General features: G+C 36.3%; 2 protein-coding genes across 16 annotated transcripts in view; one reads left to right on the forward strand and one right to left on the reverse strand.

The window, feature by feature from the left end:
• The window catches only part of LOC139985117 (NLR family CARD domain-containing protein 4-like), a 468,217-nt gene that overhangs the window by 181,408 nt on the left and 271,378 nt on the right, over nucleotides 1–15,431 (reverse strand). For 3 of the 12 annotated variants that reach the window (XM_071999331.1, XM_071999330.1, XM_071999329.1), the window contains 2 exons: nucleotides 7,705–7,837; nucleotides 5,784–7,306 (listed from right to left, as the gene is read on the reverse strand). The exons of 7 other annotated variants lie outside the window; for them this stretch is intronic. In XM_071999331.1, coding sequence (XP_071855432.1) covers nucleotides 5,784–7,306; nucleotides 7,705–7,726 — 1,545 coding nt within the window. In that variant the 5' untranslated portion in view covers nucleotides 7,727–7,837. Of the gene's footprint in view, nucleotides 1–5,783; nucleotides 7,307–7,704; nucleotides 7,838–10,251; nucleotides 10,440–15,431 lie in introns of those variants that run through there. 2 more of the 12 variants (XM_071999328.1, XM_071999334.1) reach the window with 2 other exon arrangements.
• The window catches only part of LOC139985143 (uncharacterized), a 272,368-nt gene that overhangs the window by 135,086 nt on the left and 121,851 nt on the right, over nucleotides 1–15,431 (forward strand). For 3 of the 4 annotated variants that reach the window (XM_071999391.1, XM_071999393.1, XM_071999392.1), the window contains one exon: nucleotides 1,973–2,025. In XM_071999391.1, coding sequence (XP_071855492.1) covers nucleotides 1,973–2,025 — 53 coding nt within the window. Of the gene's footprint in view, nucleotides 1–535; nucleotides 672–1,972; nucleotides 2,026–15,431 lie in introns of those variants that run through there. The other variant, XR_011799301.1, reaches the window with a different exon arrangement.

Below are 15,431 nucleotides of genomic sequence, written 5' to 3' on the forward strand. Positions count from 1 at the left end.
TCAACGTATAGTCAGTAAGTTAACCATTGGTTCCTAAAGTATGTGAACAGAATCATTCATATTTTATTTCCAGGCTCCATTCTATTTTCAGGGCTGTATCATTATAAGTCGTGTTTCTCAATAAAATATAAACCAGATTGTGGATTGCTAGTGGTATTACTTAAAGTTTGACTAAAGATTCAATGCTTGTCTCAATTTCAGATTAATGATTCTTTATATTTTCAATTAGTTTGGTATAGTTGAGCTGTACAGTATATTCACCGCCGGAAGCATAATGAGATCTTGAACTCATCTTGTACAGTCTATAGATTTGTATTTGAGTTGTATTAGTTTCTTTACATTGTTATTATAATTAAAACTGAGTAATTTAGTTTGAAACTACAGTAGCATACCATATGTTTATAATAGCTGTGCTCTGTGTTTGACAATGTTAAATGATAGAATGCTGCTACTTGCAGACCGGGTGATTACAATTTACATTTTTAAAAACATTATTACTGATGACCAAATGCATTTTGTTTTTTCTCATAATCAGGTAAACTGGAATTATTCAGTCCTGAGATCAGCCTTTTTAGGGATTTACCATATCCGGATTACAGCTCTTGGAAGAAATTTGTACAGTTTTCATGAGCAGGGTAATGATTGTATGGTCAACCACCTGATTCTTACCCGACCCACCCATCCCCCTCGTCCATGAGAATACAAGTGTTTAATTGGATATTTTTACTCCATGACGTATGAGATAATCCCAATCACTGCAAAAGAAGACATAACGTATAAAACAACCTAATTAGAATGCTGCTAAAGGTTGTGTCTTAAACTCAGGGATTCTGTGAGACCTCTTTTGTTCACTGTTTCTCTAACTGTAACAAATTGTACCATAATTGTAGGTTTCAAGAGGATGAAATTCTGATGCCAAGTACATCTCTCATCTTTCAAATCTGACCAATTTTAATGGTCATTAGACATCCATTGTTTCATTATGAAACAATTTATTCCCATTTGAGCATATAATGCTATTGACGGCTTTCTGTTGTTACTGTCTCCAGGTTGAGTGGATATTATGTAATTTATGAAATGGTCCACCTATCCCATCATATGAAATATTTTTCATGGAGAATGATAGGTATTGAGTATTGCACTATGACAAGCAACAGTTTATGATTCTATCACAGAAGATCATGCAGCACAATATGACAAGTGCTTGTAGGATTCAGCATGTTACGCCATCTGACATACTTAATGCATTTTGTATTCTTTTCATGTTAAAGCTATTGTGTAATTCAATAATTTTGTTATAAGTGTGTTGTTATGGGGGGGGGGGGAGGTGTCAGGTTGTTGTACATTGACAAAGGTGGAAATAAAGTTACTGGGACAGTTGTGAAGCAAATAAAACAGTTGTGGAAGCATATACAACAACATGTATGTATTAAAACAGCCTCACCTTGACACTGATATACTGATTGTTTGAAAAAAGCAATCCAGACCAGTAACTAGGTCTAACTTTGCTTGTCTTCGAAGTAACAAAATTAGACATTTGGTGTTAAAACAAAAAACCAATCATGTTAAAAGTACCAAACTAGAAAGTGTGCTGATCAATTAGCCGAATCCAAAGGATTACAAACATGTAACCAAATTTAACCTCTTGTTTTGTTTATGGGTAAATTTTCAAAAACTGTTCAACTTGAAAATACGAAAAAAGTGCCTTTCAATGAAATAAAATGAATTTGTAGTCTATTGAGTTGTTTCAGTGACACAATGTCATTTTAGCATTAGCTTGTATATCTGTGAGCAATAGAAAAACTGTGGAGTAAATATTAAAAAGACAAACTCAATAACAAACATTTCATTGTTTGCATTAAACATCTAGTTCTGATATTCTCAATAAACAATAAGTGAACACTGATTCTTATTGTCTTTATCTCCTCGTTAGGTAAATGTGGATTAATCAGTTTTGAGACAATCTTTGGAGGTCACATGATGCGGATCTTGCACAGAATGGTTTACAATATGCTGATGGTAATGGTAAGTGTATAAATAGTGTATAGCAGGACTGGTAAGCTGGGTTGTAGTTATAATTAGATTTGAGTCTGGGTAGAAAGTGACTTTGTTATTGCCTTAACCTGGGGAAACAGTAATTGTTTTGAATCTTGCTTGATCAGCAAATTCCCTAAGGGCCAGAGGGAAAGATAAAGGCATCAACCAACATACATACACCATATATTAAGCACCGCATAGCATACATTGTAATGCTTACCAATGTGTAAAAGTACACAAAGAGATGTATATATGTTAAGAAGCTGGGTCCACTTCATAAATAGGCAGCAAATAGGCAGTAACATGTATGACAGGCTTTTAAACAATAAATTTAGTTCATAAGTTCATGGCCCCGTACTATCAAATAGAGTCACTTAAAACAAAACAAGACCCATATCCACGCTAAGTTAGAACACTTCTAAAGTCTGGTTTATATTATGAGGAGAACTATCCTTACTGTTATATTTCAGTTACAAACTAAAGAATGAATTGTCACAAGTAGTTAAACTTGACCAAACCTTTAGTACACAATACATAGTAAGGCTTCCATTGGCCCAGTAGTTACGTTAGATATACCTTCTAACTTGAGTTACCATCAACTTCAATATCCCAAGACTAAAGTATGCTACTTGAATAGGGTTAGTTTTATTGAAGGTAGCCTGTAAGCTCCTCCCAGTATTAGGAGTACCTACGTGATATTAGTTCCTTTTGATATAAACCCACGATTTGCCAAGGCTAAGACATTTATAAAAAAATTAATATGTGACATACGTCTCCATCATTCTGTTTTAATGGAGACATGTATTGAGTTTGTTACTATATATAATGTAAAAGTGAACAACACCCTGCACAACTGCCTCAGCAAGTGAACCAGTGATGTTGTTGCTATGATCACACTGTCTGAAGCTTATGTGTTTCCACTTGCTATATGTCACAATTAAGTCTTTGTTTAATAAAATGCAGAGTGACTAACAGGAACCATTTCTCCTTTTCCATCCTTACCGTTCCTACCCTTCCCATCTCAGTACTTCCAAAACCCAAGAAAATGTATGTCAAATTTAAATCTGAAGATAATCAAGTTTTTATGCCATTTGTCAATGAGCTATATACTAAGGGATTACAAGTAGAAGTATTTGGTTGTTGTACTGTAATGTGTGCATATGTTGCTGTCAGTCAGTAATACAAGACATGCAGATAGCTTTTGGACTCTATGCATGTCCTCAGAGTAAAAACCAAAGTAATTCAGATTTCCATTCTTACCCATTGTTTAATAGTGTTGATAGATTCTCTTAATGTGTTTTGTCTAAAGATGTACATTATTTGCACTTCAGCTATAGTACTGGCCATTCAAGAGATATTTCCATCAAATTCAAGCACATGTGCTTTCTACATCTATTTTCTGTTGCAGATAGCTCACAAATTTGGTAGAAAACTTCCAGTAATTGTTAAAAGTTGTTTTATTGGCGGTGGAAGGGGGGGGGCTTCAAAACTCTTCGGATGTAACATCAGTTACAACTACAACTGTTTTAAATAACTAGTTGTATTGATTAGCACAGATGCTAAACATATTCTTGAAAAACAGCTGAGGTGCTTTGAATAATTATATTAGTTATGTGCTGTTAGCTATGTCATTCCAACAAACCCAAATATAAAAACAGAAATAGAAAACAATGTATATCCTGCCCTTACAATAAAGCTATGCAAAATATTCATATATACTTATTAATAAGACACAAGGAAAGACATTGATGTCTGTTACAAAAATGATCACAGACATGATTAATTTTCACCTTGATGAATCTTGTAAATGGAAAGTTGAATTATTTTGTATTTTTTCTTAACCTCCAGGTGATACAGCTTTGTACATTTCTTCTGTACATTTCCTCCAAGAAAGTGAACGAAAAAGTTAAGTGGGAACACATCACTGCCGACATAACTTCCTTTGTGAATGTGAGTCTGGTGAGTCTTTTCATAATAATTTCTAAACAGTCACTTTGTGAAATGATCATGGGTTGTATTGGATGCATTTGATTAAGTCTACAGGCCACATGCAGGTGAAGGAAGCTTGCATTATTAGTTCTATAAATAACATCAACTGCCCTTTTTAAGATTCCACTTATTTAATTGTGTAGAGCTACAGTAACAAACTTAACTAAACACAATTACTTTATTGTAGTATGTAGTAGTGGATGGAAGATTTCTCAAAAGTGGAGACAGCTACTGATAGATACAATACATAAATTAACAGTTCATAAGTAACCTTCAACTTCTGTAGAAAATAATTATTGCCGACATGTCAGGCAAGCTAAGTTGTTGTTGTATGTACCTTGGTCTGATCATGGATGTGTTTGAAATTAAAAAACTTAAAATATCAAATCTTAGAAGTTATATGTGCATTGCCACCTGTAATCTTGGTATTGTTTTGACCCTTTAATACAATAAATCAGATGAGAGCGAATGAATAAGGGATTCTCCAGGCATCTGCTATCAGCAATTCCTATATAGTTAGATCTTACACCCCCATATAACTAGTATTTCCAGTAGTGATGGCTTTTAGATAACTTTGAATATGCATGAAGCCATGGGGTGAATCCACCCAGTTAGGACATTTTTTTCTATACTGTGGTCTAACTTCAGAGCACTCATATTGCCAGTATGAGATGTATGAATATCATGTTTCAATCAGATCAAGGTTAGGAACTGTTTGTACTGACAATACTAGTGCTCAGAAAGCATGATGTTGGAGTATAGTTTAGAGAGGTAGTAGCATTAGGAAATTGTCCCAACTGTCTAGGTGCCATGTTCAATGCTATCCTAGTTGACATTTGACTCATTTAACTCTTTCCAGTGCTTGCAGATTGTTTTTCCAAATTGCACTAATTTAATGTTGTATACATTGGCATAATGTATAGTTGTATTCCACAGATGAAGTTGTAATGATGATCGACCCATCCCTAGAATGAATGTAGGTCAAATTTCATGCTCTCCCTATCCTCTTCCCCCTCCCTTCCCCTCCCCCAACAAACATCAAATCTAGACAAAGGGTACTGCAGGGTTTCAACCATGTATTATGTATTATTCGTGGGGACTTTAATCGCCAGAATAACGTATTATTTAACTTTTGCGTGATTGCACTATTACACGTTATTACCTTTTTGCATCAATTAACATTTAAAGTTTAAAATAAGAAACATCCTCGTTTTTCGTCGAATGTGTTTTAAGATTAAGAAAGTTGTCTGGGTTGGACAGAATCATTATTTAACTATTTGTGGCCTTGTTTGATCCCTTTTTCACCCTATATTTCGTAAATTACGTTATGATTGGTGAAATTGGAAGCGAAACTTAACATGCAGAAACCTGTAAAATAGGTCAAATAACTGCATGAATTAGAACACTCAGTGCTTCAAATACGATGTTTTTCTTATCATTTCAAACTAACGATCTGTCATTTACTAAGTGGCAACGCTCTGCTGGTAAAAGGAAGTATTTGGTCTTCTTGTTAATGTTATGTTGGTATTTCTTTTAACTGTACTATACAATATACATTCAACACATATTTCCACCATGATTCCATCACGTGAAGAGAGCATGAAAGATGCTATCAGGAATCTTACTTTGAGTTTTCATTTGTCAGAGCGTGTTTACTCTAATTGAATTTGTGTCACAGCTACACTGGAATTCAGGTAATATGTCTATCAACTCAATCTATAAAACGTGTAAAATATTAATTTATTATTAATACTTACGTCATATCTGGCACCAATCTCCAGTAGCTGAATGGTAGATCTCTGTAGTAGTCTACTGTATGAATCTCCATTGATGTAAACCTGACTTGAACACAGATCCCTGACGGTGTCCTTGATTCCATCTACCTCACCAGTTTGTTCCAGGATGCAGAGGATGGCAAACTTATCACCGTCTTCCCTGTTCTTCAAGTATTCTATTATTCTCTTCCCAACTGCTGGGCTTATCCCACAGGTGAATCTATAGAGGTACTGAAGATTAAATGGATCCACTTTATCAAGAACATTTTTCAGCTCAGATGCATTTCTTGTAGCAGCTACAACTTCTACCAGTGTAAAACACGCAAACCATTCACAGAATAGTTGATGATAGAACCTTAAGTCAGTCCTTGTCTGTATGTCTGTGGTAGAAGTCTGTTCGTTTGTCTCAGCAAAAACTTCTTCCTCTACCAAGATACCAACTGCAATATAATGTTGACAAAACCCTTGACCTAGTCGTGTACAGAGTCCATCCTTACGCCATGATAACTGTTGGTTTTCACCGCAGAGACCTTCAAATGCTACTTTACTCAGTTCGTCGTGTTCCATTTCATGTTCGCTCATGTGTTCCTTTGCGTGTTGGTCCAGTGATTTGTTTCTCATGTGACTATGGAAACATTTAATCATGTAGCGAAAGAAACCGGTAACTGATTTAAATTTCTGAAAATGTGTCTTTTCGTGGGTCATGTGAGAAAACATTACAAATAAAAGAGGCACTTGACAAAGGTCATCCAAAATCGGGTTTGCTTTCAAATTGCGCTTAATTTTAGCAACGCTTTCTTCGTCTTCCCCAGTAACAGCCTTGCGAATGTACTGGTCACGTGCTTTTTCGTCAAAGCCAACTAACCTAACATATTTTGTGTTTGATTTGTCATAGTCCTTCGGCAGGTATCTGGTAGTCAGCGTGACGTCAATATTCCCAAACAGATTCCTCGTAATGATACGTCCAACGTCACTTCCGGTAGCTCCGTCCCTATCAGGAAACTCGTCATACCCGTCCAGGAGTACCTTAACAGAAGAACAGCTTTCAATGATATTTTTAATATCAGAAGATTTGATACGGGGATCGTTTGGTGCTAAGAACAGTTTAATTGCTTGATAGATAGATATCTTGCTGTTCAGCTGCCTCAACCGGAGAAGAATTAGAATCTCTACGTCTTTAAAAGGTGAATCCTTTACACCGTTGCACCAATCATAGGCGAGTTGTAGGGTCACTGTTGACTTACCATACCCGGGTTCTGCTTCTATGATGCGCCGTTTGGCTATCATTCGAGTGTCTGTGAATATATCTTTGTACGAGTCCACACGTACCCATGTTCCTTTTTTCTCCTTCGTCGCTCCTTTTACTATGCAGATCTCTGTACCGCCCTCAACAAATACCTTGTCAACACAATATAGTCTGTCCTTGATGTACGGTATGGGCTGGATTGCGTCATATTGTAGTTTATACCTGCTCTTCAGAGAACTGATGAGTATGGCTTTTTTGTCTGAAAATAAAGGCAAAATTTGATATGTAAACATTACGTTTTGGTCAATAAAATTGGGGCGTGTCAGTGCTTATATATAAACTGGAAACAATTATGGCTGGCAATCTGTTTGAAATCGCTGTGAACGACAAAATATACAAGTTAAATTGGAGTTATATGCAATTGTATATCGCCTTATATGCGTTCATATCTACATATAACAATTCCAATCGGTTAGGTCAATTTAATCAGGTAGAAACAAAACAATGAAAACAATAACAAAAATCACGTTGGACTCTCGATCATACACTGTAGGAGTAATTACAATGCTGATGTTTAAATCCTTATCAATGTTTATTTTAAACATCAGCTTCCTTATGCTTAAGTTACTAATACAAAACTATGTAATTACAAAATACCTTGCAATGTAAGGCGCTCCATCGATTATGACGTCACAACAACTTTCGTGACTGGTTGGCGGGATAAACTTGGGTCTTCACTTTTCTTTTCCGTTGAGTGATATTATCCATGATTATCTTTCAAAGCGATGATCTGTTGAATATATATTGATACATAATGCATGGTTCAAACTAACTTAAGAAAATTATCATTAATTAATGTTTAATTCTATAAGTCAACAGAACCAGTCACTTAACCACAAGTCTCTGGCTTGACAAAGATTGCTTAAAGTTTAACATCTCCTTATCTTTTATTTACTGTTTATCGTTCACAAAACATCGACCTTTGAAGTAATCTAATATTAACCCGCCCTGAAAAAAATTCAACTTTCTGTTTTGTTATCAACATTCGTGATCTCCTTTAAGAATATCACCTGTAGGTTTTCAGTCTAGATGGTGAGCTTCGGAATTATTGCGAGGCTCTCTCATAATCGTAGATACAACGGTTATTCATTTGCATGTTAAAGAATCTGATTGAGTTAATTTTTATTATTTTATCGATGATAATCGATAGTGACATCAGTTAAAAACGTACGTCATACGTTTGACTATAGTCAAGGTTCATTGTAAGAATGGGGTTTAAATCTTTTTTCTTTTTAAACATTTTCCAATTTGGTCTTTAATGTGTACAATGCAACAATACGAAGCGCGCACGTGACGAAATATTAACGTTGATGATCAAATCAAATTCAGTGATTCTTCCTTCAGTAATCTTTATTTGATGAAATTTGAGAACAAGATGACACACTGTTATCAGTACACATTCGTGTGCATAGTATTAGCCTACCAGGATAAAATTGTTAGCCTAAGTTAAATTGCTGCGGCACGACTGAGACTCGGGCAGAGGAAAAGAATAGTAACAGTTCTTTTATAAGCTATATTAGTTTGAATCTCACATGATTTATATTTTTTCTAATAATTTTAGTAAAATAACCTTTACCATGCATCGTTCTGGTCATCCTAATAAAGCAAAAATATCAAACACGTGCTTGCTATCAAATAAAACAGAAAAAATCTTAAAAATCAGTTAATTTCTTAAACTTAATCTGCTTATTCTTTTGTTTGAATATTCTTCCTAATTATCAGGAAGTTTTGTAGAGTTTAAGAATACTGTAATGTTTCACCGGAATTTTACTGCCAAGAACCACATTCCCACCGGGTAAGCCTATATGAACTTATCCAATGTTCTCTATAAACTTACCACATATATGCCTAACTTATACCATTTTCCATAAACTTCCCACTAGATTTATCTGAGTAAAACTGATCCTATGGTCCATATTCATCCCACATGATTTACTCCATGTTCCGAACGGATAGAAAGTAAGACAAATGCATCTCTCTCATGCATATAATTGCAAGCTGAAAATAGCCTATACCTTGAGGAATCTATTTAATGATTTCCATCCCGATTCATTCATTTAAGTTGGACCTAAGCCTAAAGGCGCAACCCCTGCTATAAAAGTATTACAATTCTCCATTTCTGTTTCGATAGGACTCACTGTTAGTATATTTATGATCTGGTCTGACAGTAATTAAGTAAAAGGATAGCACATGTTCAATTGGAAGAGATATGATGTAGCTGCATTAATGAATAAATATCCAAGGATTAACATAATAAGAGTTTGACGAACATGAGCTTAAAATTCTTCCCTTCCCTTCACATTAATTAAATATTTAAATCGATATTGAAATATGATCATACAGACATGGATTATAATTCTCATACATTCAAATTGCTTAGAAGTGTATATATAGTAATATGTTGTCATACATTTAACATAGCCTGTGTTATTTATGACGTTTTTAGTATATCGGTACATGGCATTTGTTATGTATGACGTGTTTAGTATATTAGTACATAGCCTGTGTTATTAATGACGTTTTTAGTGTATCAGTACATAGCCTGTGTTATTTATGACGTGTTTAGTATATCAGTATATAGCCTGTGTTATTTATGACGTGTTTAGTATATCAGTACATAGCTTGTGTTTTTAATGACGTGTTTAGTATATCAGTACATAGCCTGTGTTATTTATGACGTATTTACTATATCAATACATATATCCTGTGTTATTTATGACGTGTTTAGTATATCAGTACATAGCTTGTGTTATTAATGACGTATTTACTATATCAATACATATATCCTGTGTTATTTATGACGTGTTTAGTATATCAGTACATAGGTTGTGTTATTAATGACGTATTTACTATATCAATACATATATCCTGTGTTATTAATGACGTGTTTAGTATATCTACATAGCTTGTGTTATTAATGACGTATTTACTATATCAATACATATATCCTGTGTTATTTATGACGTGTTTAGTATATCAGTACATAGCTTGTGTTATTAATACCGTGTTTAGTATATCAATACATATACTGTGTTATGACGTGATTAGTATATTAGTACATAGCCTGTCTAATGAATGAAGTGTTAAGTATATCAGTACATATATATAGCTTCACACCATTACTGTCTCCTGTGCGTTACTTACCAGCACGATCATCGCTTTTGAGGTTTATCATCCAGAGTAAAAGTTAAGTCTAGAATCCTTTAATACTTTAATAACAAATGAAAATCACGAAAGAAGAACATATGGAAACAGGAATGAAGAACATCCAATTGACAAGATGGCGTCGTGTAGGTCATGTGACGTTCTAACGTACGAACCTGAATGCTTAATAGATATCAGTAGGAATCAGTCTATAGTTGTAACTGGTTTCAAAGTTTGTTGTTAATAATTCACAGGATCAAAGACTTTATCTGATAATACAATTCATATCTGATATATTATCCCTTGCTGTGTTTATTCTGTCATATCAGACGTTCTAAAGTACCTGCTGTACGTATATGCATTGTTCTCAGTTACGTCTATTAATACAAACCATTGTAAGTTTCCAATGTAGTTTGTCCTATGTGCGTAATATGCCTGAAAAGTACGCAAACTGTGTAGATGAAACTACAAGCGGCGATGACCAACTCTGATGAATTTGTCTTGTCAAGAAATCTACAGATTCGTTTACGAAAATGAAAACAACGTAAAAACCACTGTTCGTAACACAATATAAAAAAGGAAAGAAATTATACACAATTTGACAAAAAAAGTGTGTAGATATAATGAGCTATAGAGCGGGATTCTAACACGTAAGATACCATTGCAAGGGTCTGTGATTAGAGTCCCGTTCTAGAAACAAATAATATTTTGCTCTCTTCACATTGATCGTCCGGGTAAGTTCTCCGTTGTTGATTAACTAGTAAGATAGGATTTTAATGAACGGAAGAACAAAGTTATAGTTTAAGTCATCAACAATTACTGTAATGAACAGGTTAGATGTTAGAAATCTGAGAATATCATTTTGCTTTCATTCAAAGAACTTTATATGCTTCAGTTAGTCGACAATATGGTGCATTAGCGCAATGGCGTTCACAGGATATCAAAGGTGTGTGGGGGAAGGGGGAGCTGCAGGGGCTTAGCGAGGAATTTGTCAAGGGAGGGGCGAAGCTTGTAAGCAAACTATCTAAGCTTAGCGCCACTTGTTGGCGCGTAGCGTACAAGAAAATGTTTGCCAAAAATGCCTCCCAGATCGTTGGATATGGCACTTCCCAGACCTTGTAAGTTGCATCTAAGCATTTTCTATATTGAAATTACTAGCGATATCATAAAAAAAATACAAAAATGATATGCTCAGGGGGGGAGGGGGCGGTCCCCCCGACTCCCCCTGGCTACCCGCCTGAGGAGCTGGGTATCAATTACTCTCTACTGTTTAAGGTATTGGAGCCTGAACTTTTGTGAAAGGTCCAGAGGCGGATGAAGGACTTTATAGAGCAGGGGGACTGAACTGGATTATTGAACCGGCTGCTATATGAGATGGGAGTCTGGAAATCCATGAACCGGGAAGATAAGTATTAATTTAGACATAAAATTGTGCACTGTGCATATTTAGACTATAAAGCAGGTCCATATAAGTAACACTCAACACAATGTTTACTAATAAATGATAACATAATAGAAATGGTGATGATACAACCGTATCAAGGGTCCAATTCTCACCAGGATGATTGCAACAATCCACCGAGTGAATCGTTTCCCCAACGACTGACGATCGGAGATGTAACCATGACCCACATGAACTCACCTACACCCTTGCGCCCGACTGACGATCCGAGGTGGGGCCATAGCCCACATCCCCTGACTGACGATCCGAGATGGGGCTATGTCCCACGTGCCCTCCTCCACCCCCTTGGGCACTCGATTGTATGCGTCGAATGCCAGGTCCGGTCCCAAGGACAATGCCGGGCCCCCTCTCTTCACTGGTCACATATAGCCCATCATTTTTAGGGGCCCCATACTTATCCAGGGTGCATACGAATATGATTGCGGGTGTTATGAATTCAGCAACTTTCCACATCATTTAGGGTAAGGGAAGGAGAAGAGGGGAGGGGATTGGGACGGGAGGAGAGGAGCAAGGGAGGGGGTAGGGAAGGGAGGAGGCACGTGTTCCCATTTCTACCACTTGCTACGGTACTATATACATTTACTGTACACAACAGTACGTATACAAGCAGCAAACGCGGGTGTACATATATCATTGACACAAATGGAGATGTTGTTTTCATTCAAGACGACAAGCCGGTTCCACATAACGCAAGGGAACTTTGCCTAGAAGAGTCAATTACTGAATCAAAGTTAACTTGTTCGATGAAATCTTGTGCTATGCAGAGGCAGATCACGGCGTACTATAAACACAATATATATATATATATATATATATATATATACTCATTCAGATTCCCATCATCATAGGATTAATCCACAAGTTCTCATTGGCTCATTCATTTTCCCGTTATCATGAGCTTTATCCACGTGTTCTTATTGGCTTATTCAGATTCTTTCGTAATTATCGATTCTTCATGATTTTCATAAACAAATATAGGCTATTAGCTTGACTAGCGGAGGTCCATTTCAAATAGTGAGGCAAAAGATGAGTTTTCCAATCTATCAAATTGCTCTTCAAGGTATATTTATAATAATACAGCTATGTAAGGCTCATATAGGTAAAGAAACAGCATATTTCACTGCTTATTGTGGCTACGGTCCTGTATATATTAACGATGTAACATATTTACAAGTACATACTAGTACGTTAGGATAGGTATATACAGGTATATCAGATCTCAGAGACCCAAATACAGATGTTGTGTTTTAATTGAAGACGACACGCTAGTGTCTTAAGACGCACGGAACGTTTACTAAAAGTATTACTGAATCAAAGTTAACTTCTTCGGATAAATCTCGTTTTATGCTTAGTATGACTGACTAATGAGGTAAACCTTGATCTGTGGCAGAATACGCCGTGCTATTAACAGTAGCCTATCCAGAATCGATACATATGTATATCATCCCTAATTTTCTTTTGTTAGTTACTTTTTTTGTCCAACCTTCTCGTCTCGTCCCTCGATTTTTTTTTTGGGGGGGGGGTGGGTGGGGAGAGACTTCTCTTTGCCTACACTCCTCTTCCCCCACCCTTTTAGCTACTGGAAGGAATGGAATTACTCCGAAATGTATTATGATCTCTGCTGGGAATCCTGGGACCTAAGCTGAGACATTTTTACTTTTAAGATAATAAATTTTCTCTGACATTCTTGTTTTTCGAAAACATTATTTTTCCGAGAGAAATTCATCCTCATAAGGGGTGCAGGAGAATATTATTTTGAGTTATTCTTGCTATATGTATAATGCTTTGATTTACAAGGGGATCAAGGTGGGACCCTTGTGTACGACCATGTCTGAATGAGTGTATCAATCACAGATTAGTGGCTTAAAATGGGCTCAGATAGATACTGTGCCAAAGAGGGAAATGTTTAGAATGGAATAGTTGAAAGTAATTTTAATTATTGGACATGGATGACCATTATTTCAGTTTCATAGCAAATTAATAGACAATTGCACCTTCATGGTAATCACCAATAATTGATAAATAAAGAAACAGCTTTGAAATGTTCCATTCTTCATCATAGGCTTAGGAGCCTCATTTGAGTTGGGGGGTGGGAGGGGGGGCTGTAACGACTTGCCCGAAAAATGTAACCAAATTTTTTTGGCGCGCTCCGCGCGCGTTCCACAGGTTACTATGCATATCATATAGGCATTCATCAGTTATTGCATCACATGCCAATAACATAAAATCATTTTCCGTGTTATTACCCTTCCATATTGGTTATAATTATTGGGGAAGTCCTTACAACAATAATGATAATAATATAAGTTTAACCATTGAAAAACACACTGCAAATTCTTCTTCTTTCAGTAGGTGCCAGTGGCGGAGCTAGGGGTATTGGTCAGGGGGGAGAGAATGGTCTATAGGGGCGCTTTCGACACTATCTAAGCGGAGCGCCATCACAGGTTGGCGCGGAGCATACAGAATTTTGTTGAGTAAATTTACTCCTAGATCGCCGGAAATGACCCTTTCCAGGCCTTGCTAATTTGCAGATAAACGAAAGAATAATTAGGTGTCATCGCCATTTGTCAGAAAATTGCACCAACAAAATGTGACAAATGTCAATAGGTATTTCAGAGCGCAATAAAAAAGTCAATAATCGCGAATAAGTAGAAAGTCTTAAAAAGCTGAAAGGGCGCCAGCAGTCCATTTCAGTCCGCCAGGGGGGCATCCGCCCCCTCTGACTGTATGGACGCTCCGCTACTGGTAGGTGCCCGAAAAATTCTCAGCATATTGCCGAATTTTCACCCCCCAAAAATTGAAAAAACACATTGCAAATTATTCTTCTTTCAGTAGGTGCTCGAAAAATTCTCAGCATATTGCCCGAATTTTTACCCCAAAACATTTGAAAAACACTTGCAAATTATTCTTCTTTCAGTAGGTGCGCGAAAAATTCTCAGCATATTGCCCGAATTTTCATCACAAAATTGAAAAACACATTGCAAAGTATTATTCTTTCAGTATATGCCCGAAAAATTCTCAGCATATTGCCGAATTTTCACCCCAAAAAAATTGAAAAACACATTGCAAATTATTATTCCTTCACTAGATGCCCGAAAAATTCTCAGCATATTGCCGAATTTTCACCCCCCAAAAATTGAAAAACACACTGCATATTATTCTTCTTCCAGTAGGTGCCCGAAAAATTCTCAGCATATTGCCCGAATTTTCACCCAAAAAATCGGTTGGGCGGCTGCAGCCCCCCAGCCCCACGCCTCCTACGCCTATATTCTTCATGTCTTCGTTAGGTTAACCCTAACCCTAACTTATTTTTGGTTACATATGTATGGATATATACATACTCTATTTTAATACTCTATCTATTGAGTTAAGGTGATTGTCTGATATTGATTATATACATGTATAATGTACCAGATACGTTATCTAATCTGCTTCCCTCTGATTGGCTATCCGTTCCTGTTAATTAGTTAGATTACATAGCATGTCTCTGTTGCACAATGACCTTACTGAAGATTATTTACACTATTTACATAGTAACAGCAACAAGTATCATTGTGAACTTTGTTCTGCCAATTACGTCGCCTGCAACTCTTCTGTACAAGCATATAGTAATATTGACCAAATTCAGAGCACGAACATGAAGCTTGCAGTGATGTGTCTGTGTCTGGAGGGGGATGGTCGGGGTAGATATTAACGATATTATTTATAATAATTAAAG

Source organism: Apostichopus japonicus, chromosome 17 (genome assembly GCF_037975245.1).
Source record: "Apostichopus japonicus isolate 1M-3 chromosome 17, ASM3797524v1, whole genome shotgun sequence".
Taxonomy (NCBI): Eukaryota; Metazoa; Echinodermata; class Holothuroidea; order Aspidochirotida; family Stichopodidae; genus Apostichopus; species Apostichopus japonicus.